This window comes from Eptesicus fuscus, chromosome 12 (assembly GCF_027574615.1).
Source record: "Eptesicus fuscus isolate TK198812 chromosome 12, DD_ASM_mEF_20220401, whole genome shotgun sequence".
Lineage (NCBI taxonomy): Eukaryota > Metazoa > Chordata > Mammalia > Chiroptera > Vespertilionidae > Eptesicus > Eptesicus fuscus.
The window spans coordinates 23468725-23495214 of record NC_072484.1 but is presented as its reverse complement, the minus strand read 5'-3'; the positions used below and the strand labels follow the sequence as shown (position 1 = coordinate 23495214).

Here is a 26490-nt window from a genome sequence, read left to right as displayed (position 1 = left end):
GAGTGGCTCCATCCACACTCCACTTCCAACATCGCCCTATGCACCCTCTGGGTTTCTTTAACTGTCGTGTGGGCAAGACAAGCCTTGAACAAGCCCACATACCTGCAGACTTCCACCCCAGCATGCACAGAACCACTTGCAGAAAACACTTTACTAACTTCAGTTTTGCAAACAAACACAGGCCGAAGAATGACAAAAATGTCCTCCATTAACTGTGTGTTTGTTCTGCTAGTTCAATTAAAAAGTGTAGTGAGCTATTACCATGTGATTATGAGCTCTTACTAAATGAATTATTTAAACACGCTCGCCATGGCTCGGAGGCCTCCAGGTTCTCTCAGGCAGGTATCAACAACAAACAATTCCGACAAGAGTCCAAGCCAATCCTAAAGGCACAGGCTGACATGTCATTCTCAATAGCTTAGCGCAGTGGTCGGCAAACTCATTAGTCAACAGAGCCAAACATCAACAGTACAACGATTGAAATTTCTTTTGAGAGCCGAAAACCGACTTCTGCGCATGGGCCACGAAGTTTCAATCGCACTGTACGTGCGCGCCCGCACGTGGTACTTTGTGGAAGAGCCACACTCAAGGGGCCAAAGAGCCGCATGTGGCTCTCAAGCCGCAGTTTGCCGACCACTGGCTTAGCGTGCTTTCCACAGATTTCCAGGAAGAAATACGGTGAAGGGGTTATTGCCGAATCCTCAGTGGGTCTACCAGATCTGCATAACTAACTTCACACCTGCGTGACACATTTTCCCTAACAGCGGAGAGGCAGAGAGTGTGTGACATGCTTTCTGGTATCTGGGTTACAGAGAGCAAGTTTGCTGCCAGCTTCTTCTAAGCTGCCTGAATCACACTTCCTATCAGGTTGGCGCATTAAAAATGTATCTGGGGTAGATCACGGGGTAGTCCAGCTTCGTGACTGTCAAGGGTATTAACAAGCCTTCCTGCAATCTTCAACTGCGTGGAGGGGGAGCGTGAAGCACCCACAACAGGCTTGCAGGCCAAGGGAGAGGTAATGGGAGGCGAGTCTGAGCATAACCCCAGGACCTCGCCAACCCACCAACCCAGACAGGGCAGCAAGCCCTGGTCTTGGGTATGCCTGCTTGTAGTTACATATCTAGTGAACAGCACAATAAGCTGAAGCCATTTGCTCTGGGACAGAAAGGCAAATGTGTACCCTTGTACACTGCAGTCCTGAAATGCAACAGAAATGACCCTGGAGGACTGATGGCAGCAGAGCCCGCCTCAGACAACACTTTCCGATACATGAGCACACCTGGGCTTCGGCGGGGCCACGCCCTGCTCTGAGGGCTCACTGCAGAGCTGCTGTGCGAAGGGGTTCTGGTCCCACACTCAGGGTTCTGTCTCTAATCTGTAGCCAGGATGTCGGCATCTTGATTGGGCCCCCCCCAAAGGAGCCACCTCTGTTTAGGTTGCTACACACCCTCAGCATCTGCCTTCTCAGAGGACAGTCCCTTGGGAGGGGCAGAGGATGGAGAATGAAAAGCAAAACATTCCAGGCAGAGCAACAAGCATATGCAAAGTCACCGGGCAGGAGAATGTGGAGAGAGAAAGGTGACTGGTGGGGTATGACTGGAATACGAATGCAATGGATGGCCACGTGGCAGCAGGGAGACAAGGCTGGACTATACGGCCTGTGGGCCCACAGAGATCTGTTCCAAGAACAGTAAGAAGCTCTTAGTAAAGGTGACAAAGCTCTGAAAATACCAAGATAGCAGGAGAACGGAGGAAGCATGGAAGGCAGACCAGAGTAGATGTGGGTGGACTAATTCAGCCGCTACTGTTAAGAGTTCAGGTGTGAGCAGATGGCGACTTGGGACCAGGGTGGTAGCAGGGGAGATGGTGGGAGGCGGCAGGATCCTGGGGAGGGGAGGTCTTGGAGACAAGATTTTCAGAACGTGGAGGTGGATTAGATATAGATGCTGTGGGAGGGAGGTATACAGGACGCCCCTCCAGACTTCTGGTTCACAGTACTGGGTGTTCAAATGCTGGGACCAGTCACCCATAAAGGGCTCGAGGCAGGATCTGCTTTTGGAGAGGGAAGATATCGAATGTGGCTCTGAATGTGCTGAATTCAATTAACTTGAAAACATCAACAGGGCTGAAGAAGCAAGCAGACAACGCACTCCCAGCAAACCCCACCTTCCTCATCGGGGTTCACAAAGTGAGCCTCAATGACCTGCAGTCAGGGGGGGCTTTGTGGCTCCCCCTCTTCAAGGGTACAGGTCACAAGCCCTGTATCCCTACCCCAGGTCCTCCTGGCGCCCTTCCAGAGACCTGGCTCTCCCCCCAGCAACAGATGAAACATGCCATGCCCCCGAGCTCCAAAATGGGGCGACCCCCAAATGCACACAACCATGGACAGCTCTGTATGCACACCAGCTTCCCAGGAAACAGCTACCTGACCTGCGTGCGGGGCCAAGGGAGGTCCAGGCAGTCCCTAGTCGGCCCTACCAGGTGTCCTGATCCAGCTCTTCCAATGAGTAGGCTCAACCTTGAGGATGTTCACTCCAGATTGTTTTACCATCTACAGTGGAGGGGAGCCCAGCACGTCTGCACCGGTTTCTGACGAAGCCATTTCTCCCCTCCCCACCCTCTTCCCCCCAATGCTTAGTTACCAGTGTAAGCAGGTCACAGTGACATAACGCTCACACAATCCCAACGTCTGTGGCAAGGGAGGGAGGAGAGAACAAACAGGTGTCCAGCATCCTGACTGGCATCAGCCAGAATCAACGCTGGTTACACACCCCTACACCGCAGTGGGCCAGGGTGTCCCTCAGGGAGGAAGTCCACAGGGCCAAGGCGAGGAGTGATCCAAACAGACTGGAGCCTCTGGCACTCTTGGGCTCAGCAAGGCCTGGGTGGCCCTGGGTGACCCAAAGAGCCAGAAGCAGCCCATCTGGCCTATACCAAGCCCTCACTGGGCCCTCTCTGGGCATCCACCATTCTCAGAATCAGTTAAAAAAAAAAAAAAAAGGCCAGATGAGAAAAGGGGGGAAATGTCATCAGAAGCAATAACACAAAGAAAGGGTCAGTGAGGCAGAGAAACAAAAGGGACAAGGCATTCAGAGAACCGACGGCAAAGACAAATGTTGGATCAATCTCTCCTCCTGCGCAGACTGAGATGTCTGCGTGAATCAAGTTTTCCGATAACAGCCCACCCTGATCCTGCTGACAAAAAGGGAACTCGCCGTTTCAGCGAGGGAGGGAAAACCTTTTTAAGTTCCCATAAGGAGCAAAGACTACCTTATAAGCCAGGCTGCTGCAATTTCCATAGGCGCCCTCCACAGCTTCCCCACTGAAACCCACCCATCGCTCCTCTGAAAAGCAGCCTGCACTGAAGAGTCGTCTTTCTCAAGGGGACAAGGCAAGTGCCATGGCTGGGAGGCTCTGGAATTCCGCTTCAATGAGAGGTTTGTCGTGCACAGTGTGGGAAACCCTGACCGGCTGGAAGCTCACCTGCCCACCGAGTGAAATTCAAGTGAAATTCAAGGTCGGTCTTTAGAGACCAGCGCCACCTTTGTGGCTTTATCTTTCCGATGAGAGATTAGACGCTCACTTAAAGTTTAAATGGACTTTTAAAAAGTCACTACTTTGATCCTTTAGCAGTCTACAAGGTTTTAAAGTTGTAAAACCATTAAGATCTCTATCCCAAAGATAATCTAGGTCCCATATTCAAGGACCCAGTTAACTGGGAATTAGGCCTGGCCACTTAATATTCTAAGCAAGACGCCCAGGGGAAGTGATGGAAAAGACGCTACTGAGAGGCTCGCCTTAAGGGGGCGGGGGCAAATGTGGGGGGTGGTGAAGTTCCCTGACACCCAGGAGACAGGCTCAGCTCAGACAGGTACTGCATGCCAAGCACCACACTTTCAGAAACGTGCACTTGGACAAGTTCTCCGCGGGGATACTTACGGAGAGTGTCGTTACTGGAATCCCACGCCTCCACGAGTAAAGTGTAGGACCTCTGCAAAGAGATAAGTGACACTTAGTATTCAGAAAGAGGGGTCAGCTCTCAGTGTCCCACTTTCCTGGCCTCCCCACATACCCCACCAAACAAAACCATAAAGCCAAAATGAAAATTCTTTTGCTGTTGAACTGAGGTTACCCAACTCCCCTTTCCATTCCAGCACCCACCCCAGCCTGACTCCTTTCATCTGGTGGTGGGGGGGGGGGGGAGTGCGGGGGTTGGAGGGGGGACCCACAGTGGTCATCCTGCAGGCAGCTCCAAGTCTTCATCAGGAAATGCCACCTACCTATTGGTGAGCACTTAGCATACAGTTTTCCAAAACTTTCCAGACCCTAATTCCAGTGCATGAGAAAAACACACAAAGAATTTATTCTAAACAAACCTAACTGGGTCTTTGTGCCGGGGGAGGGGGCCCAGCCAGGAGGGCCGGGTATTGCTAAGGTTACACTTTGGGCCCTGGTGGGGCGGTCCCCAGGGAGGCCCCCTTTTCCTTTTCAGAACCCCTTTGAAAGCCCTGTCTGTGTGAGACCATCTCGGCTCCCACAAGTATCAGGTGACTCTAGGAAGCAGGAGGGGGTAGGTGCAGAGACTCCCAAGACAAAGGCGGCAACCTAACTTGGGGTGCCTGGTGAGGGGGGGGAGCAGGCCCTGGGGAAGAAACTACAAAAGGGAGAAATAAGCACTCATCTGAGGGTTACATTTATTGATAAACTTATCTGTCAATAAGATCTAACATTCCAGGAATAACCTGAGTTCGCTAACGAAACGAGCTCCCCGGACACTGGCGTGGTGCCAGCTATTATACGGAAGGCACCTTTTATCTTCCAGGCTTATCTCAGAATCCCACCTGCCCCCAAATCCAAGCCATTAGTAAATTCTCCCGAGTTTACTCCAATCTTCACTTTTACTCCAGTCTTCGTTTGTAGTTTAGAATGAGGTCAGTCTCATGAAACACCAGGGTTTAAATAAACTTTCAGCTACCTCGGCGCTGGAGAAATATATCCACAGGGGGTAGGGAGAAAAGGCGCAGGAACCCTTTTATGGGCCCCCTGCACCGTCACTGGCAGTCGGGTACCCCCACGTCAGGAATAGTAGAGCATATTAATCAAATCATGCCATGCCGCCAGAAACACACGCACCAAGAAATGACACCTACGAGGCGAAGGCAAACACGGTGCGGAAAAGGGAGCTTCATTCATAACTCAAGGAAAGCTTCCTGCTCACATAGCAACACAGCAGGCCGCCTCTGAGTATAAAAACATCTTGTGATAGATCCTGCCTTGGAATTCAGCCGAAATATGTTTCATACTCAAAGCAGAGTAGGATTCCATTTCGTTCACTGATAACTGTGGGAAAATGCTCAGAAGAGCAAGCAAAACTGGGCAAGCCAGGGCACATGCCCAGCCCTCTCCTGTGAGTGGCCATAGGTCCAAACTCATTGTCCTTGTTAATATTTTATTAGTGAAAAGTTACACCTTATCTACAGCCTCTCAGTTCCCTAGCACTTCCTACAAATTACAGGACTCTTCCCTGAGCACAGCAAGAAACTTTATTTCTCTACTGATTCGAGGAGAGCCAAGTCAAAAGGAGGCCAGACGTGGGCCTAATTCTGTATAATTAAGCCCTTCATTTGCTGATCACGTTGAGACCCACGTTCTTCGCTTCCACATATTGTTGTAATTAATCCCCTGATTAGATGCATTGATACCCAGAGTTTTGACAGACTTGCAGAGCGCTAAACACATAATACCCGCAAACCCATGGAAAGGGAAGGCGTCCCGGGACTGAGCTGGTGTGACTGTATGAACTCGGCTTCATGCTCAAGGGAGAAGGCATCCCTTGGTCTTGCACAAGAACTTGGAAGACCAAGCTGTCTACCCGGCTCATCCTTGCCAGAACTGGAAAGACTTCAGAAGCTGCTGACCAGCACTGTCCCACCGGGAGTGAAGAGCGTGGCAGAGCTCTAGACGCTGCGTGTCATGATTTTCCATCACTGCCTCCTGCTCGGAGGTGGATATGGGGCCGATATGGGGCGAGGGCTGGAGACTGTGGTGTTGGCCACAAAGCCTTGCCAAAAAAACACACTAAAAAGCCTTGGACCTTCTTCTCTTCCCTCGTTTCAGAGAAGGGATTGTGGTCCTAGAATTCACCTCCCGAGCCAGGAGGATTCCTCCTGCCCAGCCTTCAGAGAAAAGGGTTCCCTTTAAGGCCCCTATTAGGAGGCACTCTTACCACCCACTCCATCCCCACACTATAGATCGACAATCAAGATAATTTGACAATGATTATTAGTTGCGAGGGAACTTTAATTTTTCCCAGGCCCACGCTTGACCTCTGTATTTCCCAGAATATACGTGGACTCCGAGATCCAGACCACGCACACCGTATGCCATCAAAGTAGGGTACCAGGCTGAAATCAACAATCCATTCGGATCATGTCACACCCAATTAGCCACTGCGAATCTGACCCCAAGCAGAGGCACCAGGCCTTCCCAAGGGCTTGCAAAGGAGTCCCAGGCAAGATAACGAGTTCGTACCACAAAACCCACACAAGAAAAAAGAAACAGCAAATACCTGGATTTTAGCTGGTTTCATGCTATAAAACTAAGACTCTTATGGAAAGTCCCTGGGCTTTCAGCTCCCCACTCCCCCTTAAGTTTGACCAGAAAAATGGCCTGGGGGCAAAGCCTCGGGATGGATGGGTTGCTAACAGACCTTCAGTCTGGGTTGGCAGAGTGAATCACTTCTGCCCCTTCCCAACTCCAGGCCCATGGAAACTGGCAACACAGCAGCTGGTTCTCAGGTTCTCATTCTCATGCAGCAGGAAGGAGGAATGGTCGTCTTTCAGAGTGACCTCTGGGGAGGACTTCTGTGGAATTTTACCTAGGAGATTCCTGACATCCAAGCCCCAAGGCATTCCAGGGCCACCCGGTGCCTCCAAGCACCTTCCTGCCCTCGGCACTGAGGCTGTGGGAGGGCTGTGTGCTGTGCCCATCACACTCCTCGGTGGTTACCTTGGCACTAGGCAGAGTGGTAAGCACTTAATTGCCACATTAAGAAGGGGGATGTAAGAAACAAAGGTAATTGTGTTGGCAGCTGGGAGCTTCCTTTTCCTGGCAACGGTGGCAGCCAAACCAAGCCCTGAGAAGCGGCTGCCTCCACTCCTGCCAAGCTGACGGACACAAACAAACCGCCATCCAAACGGCACGCGTGCAGCGTCCAAAACCCCAGGCCACCGCGACAGGCGGCCCGAGGAACTCACACCCTGGGAATGCCCCGAGTGCCCACGGGGCCATTGTACAGAGGCACTCGCCCCGGGATTGTCTGGGGCCGTGTACTCTCTGCTGACTCAACTGTCGCTTCCTGTTGCCGGCCCTGTATTAGCATTATTTTTGGAGAAGCCACATTATTCTCTATAATCCTCATTTCAGTCCCTTCGGCCACACTATTGTCCTGCCTGTGTCTGGGTGGCCAGAGTATAAAATATTCCAGTCACAAACATCAAACAAAGGTGCCAGAGATTCCATGTGTGGGCACACGCACACTCACACAAGCAACTCACGTATTGCAGGGTTTGGGCCAGGGGAGGCACGGAGAAAGGACAACTACCCCAGAGCATCCAATCTAAGAAGACTGTAGTCAGAGAGCCATTTAGTCTTGCAGGGCTTGACATTTCAATAGAGTCTGATCTGGTTACAAAGGGTGATTTTCTCATGAAAGCCCACCTCAAAGACCCACCAAGCGGCCCCAGAGCTCAATCCAGATTTGAGACTCAATGAGATGCCCCCACCCCTTTCCCATCATTACCCTTACCTGTTTGAAAAGCATCCCACTGATAATTAAATGCACCAGTTACAAAAGGGTGGCGAGGTTAATAGATAGAATACCGAGAAGCCAGCCAAGCACAACCGCTGGTTCACACCGAGCAAGCCTGAACAAGAAGCCTTTCTACTTATTTACCAAAAGTGCATAAAAACTGGGCTGAGCTGGTAGAGGGCTCTGAATGTTTGACTATTTACATATCACTTTAACCACTGGGAACCATGTTGCGGAATTTCTTCCCTGCACACGCACTGCACTGGTGACAAATGTCACTGACACCATAAAAACAAGGGCCTCAGGGCAGCCCACGCAGCGATCAGAAACCAACAACGAAGTCACAACAGGGCCACTCGGCCCCAAAAGCCAAGACAAACGCGGAACATTTCTGAACCCAGAACCCTACCCCACCTCCACTACCATTCTAGGAAACACAAGAATCATCACTTCCCATGCACCCTAATACATCTCCCTAAAGTTGAAAAAAGCTTAAGTTTAAAATGTAGTTAAAAGCTGTCACTTTTCTCAGCAGCTCAGAACCTAACCTAGGGGTTGGGGGTGGAGGGGTAGGAACATCGCTCTGAAATTCACCAAGGGGGAATTCTCAGAAATATTTGCTGTTATGGATTACCATACTCATTGTAAGCACATCCAAAGATCATGCATTCTTACTCTGCAGCCAATCTTGAAAGCCTGACATTGGGACCAAGTTCCGCCCTTCTACAAGGGGCCTGTGGCTGCTATGAATCCAAGGCCTCTGTTTGCATTCCCATTTTCAGATCAGGGCTTTGAAGACTCTTTGTTGCCTTGGCTTCATTTTCTGTGGGCATAACACCTTTCCTCCATGTCACACCTTCCTCTTGCCTTCCATCCAAAGGGTCTCCTTTACCACTCTCAGCTGCAAAGATTCTAGGCAGTATTCAGTTCGCTGGTTTTCTAGGAGGCTACACACCACCTCTTAAGTAGTTGCTGCTTCTCCTCCTTACCTATACTACTTCCCCCAACAGTCCTTTTGCCAAAAGCTTCACCGATCTCTAAAAATGTCTGAAGTCCCTGTAGAATTATGGGTGGGGAGTTGGTGGGTTGTAAACTCATGTAAGTATTGGAGGTTTGAATAAGTTGCTAAGAAACAAGACAACAAGGAGGAAGAAAACACAGAGAAGGTTACACCTGGAAGAGAAGAGATGTTAGAGGCCAAGTGCCTTGAATATAAGGATTCCATCTGGGGAGCAGCCATGCTGCAGACACTTGGTGCAAAGTGAGCACAACTCTACTACATTCCTAAGCCCAGTTTTGCAATGCAGTCATTTCATCACTTTCCACAGGTAAGTAAGTGTCTTAGGGCAAAGGGTGTTTTTTCCAAGTGCACAAAGTCCCTTGCTCTGAGCATGTACACACATGTGCACTGTTTGTATGCACGCTAACCCCATGGGTTGCACATAATGGCTGCAGAAATGAGCCGTCTCAAATGAAGACTCCTTCCCTCTGTCCTCCATATGTCCACACTACATCTGTGAAGGCTTAGGGACTGGAAACACAGAAGGCATAAAAACAAGGACTGCTGATCACATTCCGATTAACCTGTGGCATCCAATTTAGCCAAACCCCTAGCAGTTGCTCATTCAGGCCTTTAAGAGTGAAGGGTGCCAAAGCTGGCACCTCTCTGGTACACAAGAATCACATTTCATTGTATTTTCTTTAAAAATTAAGCTGATCTCAGCAAGCCTGTTATCAGTGCCAATGGCATTTAAATATGAGGCTGAGAGACCATATATCTCAATTGCTTCCCCCAAAGTATCTCTAGATTCATTTCACCCTAGGGCCAGCAGGACATCATAAAACTAACGGGGGTTTTGAGTTCCTGAAAAGCTTTAGGGGCTGAGTAGTGGTAATTACACTGGTAATGTATTTTTAATAAACAGGCACTACTGAGATTTAGTGGGAGGGGCAACTTACCCATTTCAGTGATTTATAAATGGCTATTTCCAAATTATTTCTCATTAAGCCCAATTACCTCTCACCATGTTTGTTATCACCAAGACCCCGACTGGAGGATCATAAATCAGGCTAGTGGCTTCAAGACAAGCCCCTAGGAGCAGCATCAGTATTGCTATTATAAACCACCAATGAAAACTACCACAAAGCTGGGGCTGGGGCAGCAGATCCAAGTGGGACATAATTTGATACTGTCTGGCAGGCAGTCCCACCTCCACAGAGCTTCCCACGTGGACACTGGGATGTAGATTATATTCAATATCTGACCAAATCACTTCCTCCTCTTCCTCTCCAGAACACGAACAGTTGTTTGATAGAGTCATAATTCTCAACAAAAGACGTGAATCACATGACCTTCTAAAATGACCTTTGACCGTGCCCCTGAACCACAGCTCTTCTATTGTCAGCAAATTTGGGAGGACCCATGATAACAGAAATTGAGGCTGCCTGGGGGGTTGGGAAATCAGGTGGCTGGCAATTCAAGGTTTGTTTTTAAGCCACATATGCTGTAAATCTTGAATTCTGTACCAAGTTCAGTCACTCGCTATTTCAAGGTAATCCGTTTTAAATACACTTGCTTATTAATATTTAATTGCCAAAGTAAATGGAGCTGTGCTTATTTATTTCCATGTTTACTCGGCTACCTGAGTGCTTTCATTTCAGTTAACACTCACCCTGGAATCATTCTTGAAAGTTACAGGCTGTGGTTGTTTCTCCAACCGCACTCGGAAAAATAAACTAAAACAATACACCTGAACTCTGGTTTCTCTTGGGAAGTAAAGCTTATATTTCACAGCAGGCCTTTTTGGGGCAGCAGGGTGGAGACTTGTTTATGAGTGATACATGCATTTGGCCTCACTTCAAAGGAACCACACACTCAGTGTAGACCAAGCGGTCCCCCCATTCTAGAAAGTCTATTTCATGGTTGGTGACCCGTGGGCCTGAAACCACAGAAGAGCACCAGCAAATCAATCATCTCTCTGCCCTCACATGCCACTTCCGCTCCTTCCCCATCCAGGACTCTCTGCCAAGTGTCAAAAGGGGACAGACACACCTTCTAGGTCACTTTCCCCAGCCAGCCTGGGGAGCAAGGCTCCCTCCCTGTTTCCATCCATCCTCTGACCTTACTCTCCAAAATGAACCTCAGCCAGGCCTGCAGCTTTTCCACATCACTAATAAGATTCCTTTTATGGTCTTGTGAAAAGCCAGGGGCTCGGGACTGAGCCTGGGAGGTTGGAACCACCTGCAGGCCCCTTCCCGAAACTCCAAACACACGTTGGAAGGGCACTCAGTATTCGCAGTAAATGTGGGCCCAGCCGGATTTAAAATGTGGCTAACCTCTTTAGCTTAAAGTTCTCCCTAATAGGGGATTAACAAGATAAACTTGCTTTACAAAAATGAAATCCCAGAACAGAAGCAGCCCTTCATCCTGAGAACTCCACATAGCACAGGTTTTTATAAACCCCTCTTAATGGCATGTTTTTGATAACTGTCTTATCTCCTCCGAGGCAGAGAGGGCACTTTAAAAAGCCAGGTCCTGTAAACCTGAGAGCCATCCCAAGCTTCACATATACCAAAGCAGACATTCTACGTAATTCTACCCCGTCCTCCCCACCCCCAGCTGGGAATCACAGCCCCAGCCCACGGATAGGAGGCAGCAGAGCGCACCCCATCAGAGCACGCGGTGGAGAGTATTCCCTAGGCACAGAGCTCCCCCTCTCCCCACCCACCCTCCCAGCACAGGCTGGGCCAAGCCACAGTCCTGGCAATGAGTCACGCCTCCTGGACAGCAGGAAAGGGGCAGAGGGCACCAACATTTTCCCCTTTCCTCCTCTTCTGCAATCGCATTCATCTTCCTTCCACCCATTTCGGGATGTTGCAAGGGCCTCGCTGTGGGGGTCTGCCAGCGGCGCCCGGAGCCTCCAGAGGCTCTCAGACGGGGGTCCATGTACTGGCACCCGCAGTAACTGCCTCTAGCAGACCGCCACTTCCAAGCTCTGGCACGCCCCTGAAGGCTTGCGGGGACCATGCGCCCTCCGGACAAGGGCATACCCCCGCCCTTCCCGGGGAAGTTTGCAAACACAGCTGTTCCAGAGCCCGGGAACCACTGGAAGTGAGGCCACAAGGCTACACCGCACGGGGGCGAGGGCAGGAAGGGACCGGCAGGGGGCGGAGGCAGCACGGGCGAAGGCCCGGAGACCCTCCCCCCTCCGGCGGCCGCCCCCGAGCCCTTGCACCCAGCCGGGAGAGCGCCCCCGCACGCACCAAAATCTCCTGGGGAGCAGGGGGAAACGGGTTCCCTCCACACCCTCCAGGAAGGACACACCCGCCCTCCCGGCCTTCCACGGGAAAGGGGAGGGTGCCAATTTGGACGTCGTTCGAAGGCCAAAACTGAGCCGAGTCGCCTTCCACAGCGTTTTAATTGGTTAAGCAAGGATCATTTATAATGACCTCCTGGTTCGGGAGGGGGGAGGGAGGTTTACCCTGGGGCCTTCAAGTTGCAAGTTAAACCCGCTTTCCTGGGAGCTTTGCTCCCAAATCTCTGGGGTACCCATTTTTCTGTGCTCTTAGCAAAAAGCAGCGGGGATGGGCCTGCCGAGTCTTGCTCCCTAACCCCCCCACCCCCCAAAAAATCTTCCCCTATTAGCGAGCGCCGCGTTAAGCCAAGACTCTTAATATTCCTCTCGCAAGAGAAAGCAGGGCTCGGCAGACGCGGGTGCGAACCTCGGCGCGGCCTCCCAGCCTGCGTCCGTCACTCACCGGCCAGGCGAAACTGAAAGGCAGAACGATACGGTTACGTTCATTGCCGCGACTGGTCTTGAGGTTGAAGGTGTTGCCCCCGATGACAGGAGTGGACCCCGAGCCGAAGCTGCAGGGCCCCTCGGCCGTGACGCGGGACTGGTACTCCTTGAGGCACACTTTGAAGTACGTGTCACACTCGTCGCGGGCGCACTTGCGGTCCCCCGGGTTCCGGGCACCGCCACAGCAGTTCCCGTTCTGCAGCTCCCCGTTCACGTTCTGCATGGACAGGATCTCCAACTCGAACTGGCCGGAGGCCCCGCACACCTGCCGGCGAGGAAGGGAGGTCAGCACGGGGAAAAGTTGTTTTCTTCGAGGGTGGAAGTGGCGACTCCCTCCCTCCCGCCCCGATGCGCCCTCGGCGCCAAGTGAAAATAATTTTTGCAAAACTGAGCGCAAAGACTCAACGTGATTCCCGGGCAAAATAAAAAAATAAAAAATAAATGCACGAGTGCGGGAGAAATCCGACGACGGCACTGGAGTAGCAAGGGTGGAGCGAACATGCCCCCTGCCCAGCCTGGAGGATACATTTAGAAGGACGGGGCGCTCCCCCAGCCCAGGTGCAGCCTCTCGGGCGCGGGGGCCCGGCTGCGGAGCTGGGTGACCGAGGACTCCTGGCCCCGCTCGCGGCGCTCAACCGCAGGCGTCCTGGGCGTCGCGAGGGAAAGGAGAGGGCGGCCTGGACGAGTGAGGCCCCGCGGGCTCCTACCTTGGCTCGCAGGGCGCAGAGCAGGGCGAGCAGGAGGCTCAGGGGGCGCCCGGGCCGGCCGCGAGTCCGTGGGGACCGCATCGCTGCGCCGCGCGCCGCGGGCACTCGGGACGCCGCCGCCGCCGCCGCCGCTGTTCGCGCTGGTGTTCCTGCCGGTGCTGCCGCCGGTGCTGCCGTCGCCGCTGCCCCTGCGGCCGCCGCGCCCCGGCTCTAATATACTCCGCCGATTGGAGCATGCACGACTGGAAAACAACACCACTTTTCAAAAGCCCTTTCAAGAGCGGCCGGTTCCAGAAGGCAAAGAGCCCGGCCTCCTTTTATTATTCTGATCGCTTCTTTGAGGCGCTCCCCCTCCTCTTCCACCTCCCGGCTTTCTTTCCTTCTCTCGCGCTCCCCTTCTTTTATTATTATGATTATGTGCAGCCTTTTATTCCCTTTCAGATCAGCTGCACAGAAAGGAGGGAGGGAGGGGAGGAAAAAAAAAAAAAAAACCCCAAGCCCAGCTCGCGGGCCGGCCGCAGGTAACACAATGACGCGTGCCCACTCGGCTCTCGGAGAGGGACTCGGAGAGCCCGTCTGGGAGCCGCAGCCCTGGCTGGCCACCTTTACCCAGCGCGCCCGGCAGGCGCATGCGCTCTATTAATATTCATGAGGGGCGTGTCCGTCGGAGTCACACCCCTTCCCCTTCGGGTTGCTGGGTAGGGGGAGTACGGGGAGGAACTTGCTAGGGGATTGGGGGGGGGGTCCAGGGATACGCTGGACGGCGTCGACGCTGGGGAACCCAGCACATACCCCCGCCCCCGGGAGCCCTGGGTCTGGCGTGGACGCGGGGGGAGGGCGCAGGAAAGAACTTCGAAGTGTCAGTTGCTCGGGGACGCCCGGGGCCCTTGGCGCGGACCGCCCCCTCGGGCGCCTCGGGCCGGGCGCCTCCGCCGGCTCGCCGGGACCCCAGGTGTAGGCGCCGCGGCGCTGCCCGAGCGGTCGGAGCGGGGCAGCTTCCGCCTTCCAAGCCGCCTGCGTCAGCTGCGGCTTTCGCCCCCGGAGGAGGGCCTGCCCGCCGGGAGCCCGGCCCGCTTCCCGCGAGCGAGCCGTCCAGAGCGCGCTGCTGGCGGCAGTAGCGGCAGAGGCGGCGGCGAGGCTGGCGCGCTGGCCGCCGTCTGCTCGCCCAGCGGAGGCGACCCGGGCAGGCGCTGCTGGGAACTTTGAAAAACTTTCCCGGAGCCAGGCTCGCCGCAGTTTCGAGGGAAAGCCTCGGCCGCGCCCCACCTCCTCCCAAATCCGAGTCTGCGGAGCCTCGGAGGGCTCTCAGTTTCCTTCCCAAACCGCGCCTGGGCAGCGGCGAGGGAAAACTGAAGGGAGAGGGCCGCGGGCGCGCTGGGGCCCTGCTCGGGCTTTGGGAAGGGCAGGCAGAGGTGCTGGTGGGCTTGGACTCACACTTTCCCCAGCCCCTCTGTCCTGGCCGCAGTGCCGGGATTGCACCTGTAGGCGGCCTCCGAGCTGCTTTCTGGGTGGCAAGAGATGAGCCTGGAAAGGACCATCTCACCCCCATCGCCCCACAACTTGGCTCCTCTGGGGTGGCAATGGAAACTAATGCTGTCTTCCACCTCGAGGCGAGCCTCCGGTCATAATCAAGGTCAAAGGAAACCTGCGGGCTGGCGGAAGCCTCTCTCACCCCTCTTCCAGAGGACCTACTGCTGTGTTTGAGGGGACCTCTTTAAGGAAAAGAAGGATTTCCACTGAAGGATGGACAAAGTTTTGGCCCTTGTGTTACAGAAAAGGAGTGACTGTTTAGGGACCGGATCCTGGCTCCAGCCCTCTGGAGCGCTGTGGCGTAATGGGCTGCAGTGGGCCAAGGGAAAATAGTTTCCAATATGCTGAGTTGTGAGAGTATAAAAGGGTGGGTCATTTGTGGTTATTTACTTATTTAATGGGTGTCTCAATATGGTCAATATATTCACACAGGAGAATAAAATGTGGTAACTGACCTTTTTACACTGATTCAAAGCCAGCAAGGATGGTTTAGAATATTGGCATTGCAACAGCTCAAGAACACCTAAGAAAGGCACCTTCTTAATGGTAATGTATCCATCCATCTAATGCTCATTGGTGAGAGAATTAATCCATATTTTCAAAGGGGAATCGGTTAGAGCAGAACAAGCTTGTAGTTGGCATAGGCAGTGGCAAACTGGGCATTTTGTCTTCATGTTCCCCAGGCCTCGTTTTCCCCGTTTATCCTAAACGTTAGGCATCCAGTTCCCAACCGTGTTCCTATATAGACTTTTCTTACCAGTTTCCATACACTAATCTCCCCCACCTCTCCCCTCCTCACCTCTACTCCCCAAAAGCAAAATGCTGGTGCTGGAAAAAAGCACGATTTATGAAGGCTGATGAAGTATTAAAATACACATCTCTTATAGTTCCCATTACCCAAACCTGTTCAAATTCTATACACTGTACCCCTGCCCACCCCCACCCACACAGCTTTCAAAAAGGAGCTATGGAGCCAGGCCTTTCATTGAACAGTTTAGATCCAGCCACCTGGCTTAACCCAAGAAGGCTACCTGGGATGCAGGTGCCTCCTGTTAGTAATCTGGGCTGTATGTAAACTGGGGTCGGCTCCAAGCCACAGGTGAGTTTAGCCCCCTTGACTAATAGGAGAGAGAACATTGATTTTCCTGGGGTTGAAACTACCTGATCAACCCTAAGAGAAATACCAAATCACACCAATAAAATTATGCTAAGTGGTACCCTGTCCCCTCACCCTCCCCGAGCTTGGGAACCCACTTTTAGAGAAGACAGTTGTGGGTTTGAGGGGATTCTTTTGAAAATTTCCAGTTGGGACTCTTCCACCTAATTGGTACTCCCCCAAAAAGCCAGTCCCGTGTACTGCTACGGACATCAAGTGGGAGCTTACCCTATACTTCCCCACAGCAGTTCTCAGCCTCCCGCCCTGCTGAGTGGGGAACTACTGTGGAAAGAACTCCAACATGCAGATTTGGCCAGGTCACATCCCACCTTTGGATGTAGCCTATAGTAAGTGAGACTCCAGAAAACTGTTCCTGTGAAAATGCCGCATTTAACCATCACACCTGTACCTGTGAGAAGAGGAGAGGCTATAGTCACTTACTGTCTGCCCTGTCTCAGCTGCTCCAACCACCATCCATGGGTAATTTCTTTCATTTTAAAAAGATGATGCCTCATTTTTCTTTTTCCACAAAACTTGCCCTTCCTTTATTGAGTCATCAACAAACAGCAGTGCTAAACCAACTAACGGCTTGAGGAACGTTCAAGCTGTTAAAATTGTATTTAAATTATACAATTAGCAAAGGATGCTGATACATTTCATCAACTTAAAGCTCGGGTTAATCAACACTGATAAAAATAAGCAAATCATTATTTATTGAGAACTACATTATATTAAGCAACACGAATGATCTCAAAAATATGTTGAGTGACAAGCTAAATGCAAAGGACTGCATACTGTATAAATCCATTTGTTTTGAGTTCTAGAACAGGCAAAACTAATCTAGGTAATTAAAAATTGAAGCAGTGATTGCTTGCGGAGATAGGAGGATGGAGACAGCTGGGATGGGCTTGAGGCCTCTTGTGGTGGAGGGATAATATTCTGTATCTTGATAAGGGTTTGGGTTACACAGGTGTATGCATGCAAAATTCATTAAAGAGTACGCTTAAGATTGGTGTATTTAATTTTATGTTCAAAAGAGAAAAAATTGTACTCTTTGAGTTAATTATATGGATGCTAAAGTGTTTAGAGGGAAGTGAAAAGGTATTTGCAAATTGGAAATGCACAAGAACTAGAGGGATTGATGGATGGATAGGTAGATAAATCTAAAGCAAAGTAAGTGCTAATGATTGGCTTTAGGTGGTGGGCATGCTGGTATTCACATAAAAGTCTTTCCATTTTTTCTCTGTTTGAAATTTTTCACTGTAAAATGCTGAGGAAAATAGTTATTGATGTACCAGGTACTGTGTAGGATTCAAAGAATATAGTGGACAACACAACATGTTGGACTTAAGCCCTGGCCAGTGTGGCTCAGTTGGTTGGGCATCGTCTTATGCACGGAAAGTTTGCCTGTTCAATTCCCGGTCAGGGCACATGCCCGAGTTTCAGGCTCAGTCCCAGATAGGGGGTGTGCAGGAGGCAACTGATTGATGTTTCACTCTCACATCAATGTTTATCTCCCTCTCTCTAAAAATCAATAAAAAATATTTTTAAAATAGTGGACTTAAGCATTACAGAGTGGAGGGCATGCTTGTCTCAGATAAAGACAGTGCAGATTATAGTAATGAACAAAAGGAACATGATTCCTTTCCCTTATTCCTTTCTTCCTAATTCCTTTCTTCTTTCCATTAAAGAAGAGAGGAAGGTCCAAAGGGACACTTAAAATGTCCTTTAGTATCTTCCTTTTTCTTTGTTTGAATATTACAGAGAAGTTAAGGCAAGTTCATGAGCCCTATTCCACGGAAAAGCAGATGTGATATCTTTCTGCTCCTTTCCAGCAGAACCAAAGGATGCTGATGTGCCCTACGAGCTCTTCTCTGTTCCACCAGGTTAACATGGCAGAAAATGCCAGCCCCAGGAACTCTGTCCAGCCAGCTCCCCATGGATGCATACCCACCTCTGTGGATTATTCTCCTCCTTCTACATGACAAGAAGTTCTCAAGAAGAAGAAAAAAAAGAAAACACTAACTTATGAGCAACAAATTAGACATGAAAAAAAATCAGGATTAAGTTATAGTTCCCACAGCAACCATAACCAGGCCACAAGTTTATACATTCAAGCATAAATTGAATAGATCCAACCATTTTCACCCCCCATCCCCGCCCCCGCCCCCAAAGCTTCATTTTACATACGCAAGAGATTTGACTTAACTTTCTTTGGAAACCAGAACTATGACTTTCTTGCATTATCAACAGTAATTTTGTACGAGCTTCGTTTTAAACATTGTTTTGGTTTTGCTTTGAGCTCAGGCATTTATAATTTTGCCTGTCCTGCCCCAACCCTGTCTCACAGTGATTACATGGAAACCTATCAGGACAAGGAGAGTTATGTGCCCACGTTGCCTTTAGCAAACCAATCACTGAAAGTCACACACACACACACACACACACACACACCAACCCAAGATGCAAAATCCAGGAACTGTGGGATTTATTTCCTCATTTCACTCTTTGAACAAAAATCTAAGATTCTTTTATAGTTTCATTGGAGCTGGGAAGAGAAAGTTTCACTTATAAAATATATTCTTATAGTTAAGCGTCATCTTTGAAATTCAAAAACCCTGGGTGTAAATAGCTGTTAATTGGGATTCTCAACAAAACTGTAAATTGTTCACTCACCCACCTCTTGGCGATGACACCTAAATGACGAGATATTCCAGGATAGCATTTTTTTAAAAGCCAATCCGTCCGTTTGTAGAGCTGATTGATCTAAATGCAACTAACAATTTTCTGTAAGTGTGAAGTGTGACTGAGCTCCCCCAAATCTTTCCGTCCCCTAAATGACACTTCCAGAAGCAGGTAGGAGCCGGTGGCCTGGAATGTGCTGCCCCCGGCATGCAGATGATTTCAAACTGAAATCAACTAAAGCCCAACAAACTCAGGAAGAGGCTTTTTTACTTGTCCCTTTTCTTAAAGAGATTCAGAATTTTAAAAACCTGCTTCAGGAAGGGAACCTTGGCATAATCACCTTAAGCATTTTCACCCTAGAATTAGTCAGGAGGACTCCAAGCATGTTTACCCGATCACCCACTGTGTTTCATTGTTTCTGAGTTGCCTAGCAAAAAATTTACCTGCCATGGTATTCTGCTCTTCCTCAACTACCTGTAAATTGCTTATTTTCACTTCTTAAATCTAAGACCCTGTTCCCCCCTCACCACCTTTTTCTCTTTGTCCAAAATGTCATATAGTCCCAATGTGATCTCGCTGCCTTTGGAATTTTCATGCTATGTAAATTTCCCAAGCGCATGTATTAACATTTTTATTTTCTCCTGTTATCTGTCTCTGTTAATTTGATCAGCCCAGCTAGAAGAACTTAGAAGGTGGAAGGAAAAGTATTACTTTTTTTTCCCCCATCGAAACTATCACAATGCAGTTTATTCCATGAACACCTTTTCATCTCATTTGCACTCAGCTTTCCAAACATGTGCAAACCCAAATCTGCCTCCAGATCTAAAAAAAAAAAAAAATTAAAAAATACATCAAAGTAGTTGTTGGAGCACGTGGAAAGGAGACCTAAATATATTCAGTTATCTGAGAAAGTTTCAAAATAAACATAAATGTGAGAGTCAAAGAAAGGTGATTACACCTGCCAATGGCACAAAAGCCACAGGGCTTCAGATCCCAGGATTTCACGTCTGGGTTAGTAATTCTCAATAAATTAGAAGACTGTGTCTGTGTTTGACACTTTTGTTCTCAAGCCAACGGTTTCTTTACTGATGGCTTTCTCTAAATTAGAAGTTATTAAGAACATAAAAAGTGGATGATTGCAATGCTTAACTTTTCATTTGGGAGGTAAATAGTTGTTTTTATTATTGTTTTTATGCCAAGAGCACTCAAGGATGGCTAAAGAAACATTAGCTTGAGCACAGAAATACTGGCACAAGTGCTCTCTATAAATTTCTAGATTCTTAAAGATTAGTCATAACTTAGGTTTACTGATACGCAGATTTTCATTAACATTATTCAGAAATGATTTCCAACATTTCTTTTCTCTTTTGGAAATAAGACTAATGCATAGAAAACGTAAGATGACTATTAAGGAGAAAGTTTAATTTCTAAAAGTTGGCTATTGCATCCATGGAAGTGATAATATTTTTTTCAAAGACAGGTAAAAAGGACAGAAGTCAATTACACTATTTTAGATTAGTTTGGCAGTAATTTATGTGAAGAGGAGGTGGGGTTTTTAATAGAACACACGTGTAATATACCTTGAACGTGCAATGCAGCTACTAAGAAGAGTGGTGCCACAGTCTGACGCTGCAGGGGCATGGTCTGAGGCTGCATTACTGGAAATGTAGGGGGTTAGCAAGTAAGGAAAAATATAGCCCAGCACATTCTGCACTAGCCTTCACATAACTAAAGGATTTGACCAGCTCTGGCATGATTTTTTTTTAATTGTTAGTAAAATACATATAACATAAAATTTGCCACCAATCATTTTAAAGTGTACAATTCAAAGTGTAGAGCCTGGCCGGCATGGCTCAGTGGTTGATTGTTAATCTATGAACTGGGAGGTCACAGTTCGATTCCCCATCTCAGCATATGCCTGGGTTTCGGGCTCAATCCCCAGTAGGGGCATGCAGGAGGCAGCCAATCAGTGATTCTCTCTCATGGATGTCTCTCTCTCTCTCTCTCTCTCTCTCTCTCTCTCTCTTTCTCTTCCTCTCCATTCCTCTCTGAAATCAATAAAAATATAAATTATTTTAAAATGTACATTCATGTTCTTATGTAACCACTCTCCAGAACTTTTTCCACTTTCTAAACAGAGACTCTGTACCCATTAACTCCCTGTTCCTCCTCTCCCCCCAGTTTTAGACAAACGTGATGTTGATGCCACTGATTGAGGATTAGCAGAGCCTGGGGTGCAGAGCTGAGAACGGCATCTGCTTTCTGAACTGATTTTTCAAGGATCAATTCCTCACATATTTACCAAATGGCTACAGCAAATAAGTCACTTCTAAATGCTGCCGAGTTGGTCCTCGGAGCTTGGCTTGTTGTTATATTCTCTCTCCCCTGCTATTCTGAATGCAATCTGATGACCAGCAGCATTGGCATCACCTGGGAGCTCGAGAAAATGCTCATCACCCCCTCCCCCCTTTTAAATCAGAGCCTGCAATTTCACAAGATCCCCAAATGATTTGTATGCACATTGAGGTCTAACCCAGTGGTCGGCAAACTGCAGCTCGCGAGCCACATGCGGCTCTTTGGCCCCTTGAGTGTGGCTCTTCCACAAAATACCACAGCCTGGGCGAGTCTATTTTGAAGAAGTGGCGTTAGAAGAAGTTTAAGTTTAAAAAAATTTGGCTCTCAAAAGAAATATCAATCGTTGTACTGTTGATATTTGGCTCTGTTAACTAATGAGTTTGCCAACCACTGGTCTAACCCATGGTGAATACAGAAAGTCTACAGTTAGGCAGATGTTCTTAAATGTGCTTTCCAATGATTGGCGCCATGCCATATCATTGGGTATAAGTATCGGTTAGTCAAATCTACATTTTGATCGTCCCATCCCGAGCTCAGTGTCATAACTGGAATGTCTCACAGTTATTTACCCAAGTATATATTTATATACCAGCATATTCTAAAAGCAAAATTCAGGCAACTTCCAGGTGAAATCTATAAGTAAATAAATATCAAGACCAAGGAAAGTAGAGGTAAAGGTAAAGACCAAGATCAAGAGGAACAACAATACATGGAGACAGGCAGGTCAAGCATAATGACATGAATGGAAAATTGAACACTAAGCTCAAAGACAGCCAGGGTGACCAAAAAAACACAGCCTCAAGATGAACTTAACCCATGCAGGGCCAACAAGCTTGTCTCTCAGATGAAGCAAGGCTTTCCTGGCACTTTGTTGAAAGATACCCACATATGTGTGGGTATATACAGCAATTATAAACATTGGGGGAGGGTGTGTGGGTCTCCCATTATGGAATGCTGAGGAATGCAACTGTTTCTTAGAATGACACACTTAAACTTGAGGGCTGCTCAAAGACAGCTGGGGTGGGGGTTGGGGACAAGGTGGTGAAAGAGGTAAGGAAGGAAAGGTAATATTGTCCCAAGTATACATCTTTCTGATAATTTTGCTTAATCCAAAGAAGGTCCCTAAATACCTAGTGCAGTGACTTTTTGTTTGTTTTTGAATAGTTGCTCAGCAACTTTTTGTTTTTTCACTTGTGGACATTTTAATGACACAGGCCCCACCAACACCCTTAATCTTCTCCTCGGCTCTTCGGCTGAAGACCTTGGCCTTCACAATGACAGGATGCTTCGGGAGCTTTCCCTTCCCCAGAACTCTGTAGTAGCCCATCGCACCACATCGGTGATAGGAGCAGCTCCAGTCTTGCCTTTGGCAGCATTTACCTGTGTCTGCTCACTGACCAGGGTCCACAGTTTATCAGGCTGACTGTTGGGCAGAAGCTCTGGTTCCTCTGTAAGTGGTGATGCCTCACACCAACTTTCCCAAAGTCACCTGGGTGATATTTGTTGAAGTTGATCCTGTGATGATGCAAGCCACCAGCATTACCTCGGCCCCCCTGGGTGCTTCCTGTGCTTGCCCATGTGGCCCTAAAGTTTTCGGGTCTTCCTCAGTCTGGTTGGCATGTCGGTGGCTGAGATGCAAGAGCTCAGCAACGATTTATTAAGTCACTGAATAAATTCTCATGCCGGAAATGATTGTAGATTAAATTCTTAACAATCTAATTGTTGTTGTTCAAAAGACATTCACAAATCGGCCTGTCCAAAGATTGGTACAGCTTTTCTGGGTTCACTAGTCTTCCAGATTACAGGTTGTGAGTTCCCAAGTCATTGACACAGGAGATTTCTCTCCCTCCCTTCCTCCTCCTCTCTCTCTCCCTTTCTGCCTCTGTTTCTCTCTTTCTCTCTTCCAACCTCCCTCCCTTCCTACCTGCCTTTCTGCCTTCCTTCCTTTGTTTTTCAGTTGAGATCTCCTCTCATATAAATGTGTAGATTTTGATGAAATTCAATAATTTTTTCCTGGGAAGTAAAACTAATAACCTTTCTTTTTGTGAGGTAGGGTACTTATTAAAAAAGCCTTGTATAAGCACATAATAAGTGAAATAAGCCATTTAACTTTCTAAAAAATGTAAATTTTATAAGAATAAATGATGATATAGATATCTTATATCAAATCATACTAGACTTAATATTTTTAAAATGTCCTTATATCTTCCAGACCTCCACTCCACAGATAATAGTAATAAGGTTATAAACTTAGATTGAGAGAATTTAAATTTACTTTGTAAACCTCCTTCATCTATACTTTCCCCACTGTCATATTACAAATGCATCTGTGATTGATTGATTAATTGCAAAAAACCACCCCAACTGTTTACTCCTAGCCCCGTATCCACACCCCTTTGGGATGTAACTTTACAGTTCCTCCCACTAAGAGGTGCAGCGTGTTTCCCCACCCCTGGAATCCGTGCTGGCCCCATCACTTGCTCTGGCCAATAGACTGAAGCCGAAGAGATAGTGCCAACTCTAAGCCTGGGCCTCCAGAGTTATTTCGCACTTCTCTCCCTCTTGCTCCAAGACTCTGCCAGTGCCATGGGACAAGCTGGGCTAACCTCCTGGAGCAGTGGTCAGCAAACCGCGGCTCACGAGCCACATGCGGCTCTTTGGCCCCTTGAGTGTGGCTCGGCGTTAGAACCACTTCTTCAAAATAGACTCGCCCAGGCCGAAAACCGACTTCTGCGCACGGGCCACGAAGTTTCAATCGCACTGTACGTGTGCGCCCACACGTGGTATTTTGTGGAAGAGCCACACTCAAGGGGACAAAGAGCAGCATGTGGCTCACGAGCCGTGGTTTGCCGACCACTGTCCTGGAGGATAAGAGATTATGTGGAGAACGGAGTGGTCACAGCCGAGGGCCTCCCTAATCAGTCAGTCTCTAGCTGACCCACGGGCTGAGTGGACACAGCTGAAGCCCAACTGAGATAAGCCGAATTGGCCCAGCCAACTCATAGACTTGTGGGAAATAACAACCGGATCTTTTAAGTCAATAAGTTTGGATCTGCTTTATTATGCAGCACTGTTGTGGCAATAGATAGCTAATAACGCCTCCATGGGAGAAATTTTAAAGAAAACAGAACCACAAAAATTGCTTGCAAGCATGCAATGAGTAATGATTGCCATTAGTGAACTTCTGTGAGCTAAGCCTGCCTAAGGTGACCATCCTTCATAGCCTCCACTTGAGAAAGCAAGCTGAAATGTGAGGTAAGGAGGCATAATTATAGGAATAATCCTGAGTCTGCTCAAATTATCTTAAAAAATAAGTTATTTGCAGGCTCCCTGAAAACAATCATGATAGATTCTTGTAACCATTTTCCCCTTAACCTAATCATTGGATTGACCTATGTCCTCCAAACCTTCTTTAATAAATACTGGCTGCTGCTACCCACTTTATGGAGAGCTCTTGCAGCTAATAGACTAAGTTACCAAGTAGAGTGAAACGTTATATTTTTCAGTAGTCAGTTTGGGTGGATTTACAAACCTGGCATGCCAGTTATACTCGTTATCATAATTATATCATTTAATTCATGATTATATAAACTGATAAAATGAGTGCTAAAAGAAAGATGTTGCTTTTATGCAAGCTATTTTGAATATGACCTGATGAAAATAAATGTGAGTAGCTAAAAAAATTTCTTATTAAATCGAATGTGAGCAAGATAGCTTTAAAAGAATGGGGGGCGGGGGGTGAGGGTGGGAATCTGAAAAATCTAGAAGGATTCTTCATTCAGATGGCTTTCCAAGTGTCCTAACTTTCATTCCAATGTAGGGAGACCAAAATTGGAAATTATAAATGATGTGCTATGAATGAGATAGGATGTAACATTGGTAGCTTAAAAAGTTTTTTTCTTAGAACAAAAGATGGACAAGTAAACATCCATTTTTTATGTTTTATGTTAAAGCAAAAGGTTTGTATATGTCATGTTTTACGATTCCATCTTTAACTAATATGTAGATTAACCAACCAAGACTGGTCCTGATTGCATCACCTAAGGTTTCATTCTATTAGTGAAGCCTGGAGCAGTGTCTGACATGGAACAGTAGCACTATATGTAGTTGCTGAATGAATTCGTTGAACAAATCAGTTGCAAATTGCTGGTAATATACATCACAACGGAACCAGACATGTCTTCACATACCCTTGTGTTTTAGTACTGACTTTGAAAACCAGTAATGTCCAAACTAAAGGAATAGATTGGCTTTCCAGTAAACCTCTTTAAATATCTCTTCTTTTATACAAGGCCTTTGACAAAGACCGAAATTGTAGGTTTTTGGTCTTACTTGAGACAGTCCCACTAGGATGTATCAAAATCACCTGGATGACTCAATAAACAACAGGTGGCGAGGGTCCAACACAGAGTTGCCATTTAGTAAGCCTGGGGTAGGTCCCTAGAAGTTGTGTTCCTGAAAAGTCCCCACGTGGTGCTATTCCAGGGACCAAACTTTGATTACCACTGATCTAGCCTACCTTGAAAAGAGGCAATTGCCAAAGTCACTGGCCTCTCCCACCTGCCCACAGCCCAGTTAAGTCCATCAAATGTCTCATCTGATTTGGGATTTGAGTTCAGTGTTCTGGCAACAAATATCAAATTGGTTGGGTAGGTTGAAGAGTGGGGTGGGGCAACCTATGCTCTGTGCCAGGCACAGTAGCGGTGCCTTCCTATATTACATCATTTAACAACCACAGCAAGGCTATGACATTGGCATTAGTATTTTACAGATAAGAAACCGAGGTTCAAAAGGTTACATACGTTTATAGCCACACACCTTGATGGGGGGCACACCGCGAGTAAGCAGTGGAACTAAGAATCAGGGTTGGCTGAGACCCAAGGGCCTCTTGTTCCCCCACAGCTAGTGGGGATCTAAGTTCTCCTGTCATTAGGATGGACACTTGTATCGGACACAGGGCTTCTTGGTCTTTAATGTGCCTGTGAGTCCCTGAGCATCTTGTGGAAAGGTAGATCCTTACTCCATAAGGCTAGGGGCAGGCCCGAGAGTGCATTTCCCACGAGCTCCCAGGCAGTGCTGATGTTGCTGGTCCTGGAACACACTTGGAGGAGTGAGGCATTCAGCCCCGTTGGCACTGGGGCACAGACTGGGATGTCCCTGGGCAGGAAGTGGAGGTTCTGAATGGTCCTTTGATCATGTCACACACACACAGTACAATTTGCCTTTCAATTTGTCGATGAAGAATTTGAAGAGGAAACAAAAGGGGAATTTGTATTAGAAGAAGGAATCCGGGAAGGAATGCCAAGGCCATATATTCTTCTTGGAAGAAAGGAGAAAGAGCCGAGGGGAAGGAATTGGGACTGTCAGTAAGAAAATCCTCTGTTTGTGCCTCTCACCATCTCTGGGAAGCAGCCTGGGGTACGGTCACCTGTCCACCAACTGCAGGAA

The 26490-nt window shown here is 48.3% G+C and overlaps 1 protein-coding gene across 4 annotated transcripts in view; it reads right to left on the bottom strand.

Annotated features, from left to right (window-relative positions):
- Nucleotides 1-13970, bottom strand: part of JAG1 (jagged canonical Notch ligand 1) — a 45749-nt gene extending 31779 nt beyond the window's left edge. For 2 of the 4 annotated variants that reach the window (XM_054724287.1, XM_008141092.3), the window contains exons 1-3: nt 13317-13970; nt 12569-12874; nt 3940-3991 (exon numbers count right to left, since the gene is read on the bottom strand). In XM_054724287.1, the coding sequence (XP_054580262.1) occupies nt 3940-3991; nt 12569-12874; nt 13317-13397 (439 nt within the window). In that variant the 5' untranslated portion in view covers nt 13398-13970. The remainder of the gene's footprint in view (nt 1-3939; nt 3992-12568; nt 12875-13316) is intronic. The other 2 variants (XM_028144785.2, XM_028144786.2) reach the window with 2 other exon arrangements.
- Between the last annotated feature and the right edge of the window lie 12520 nt (nt 13971-26490).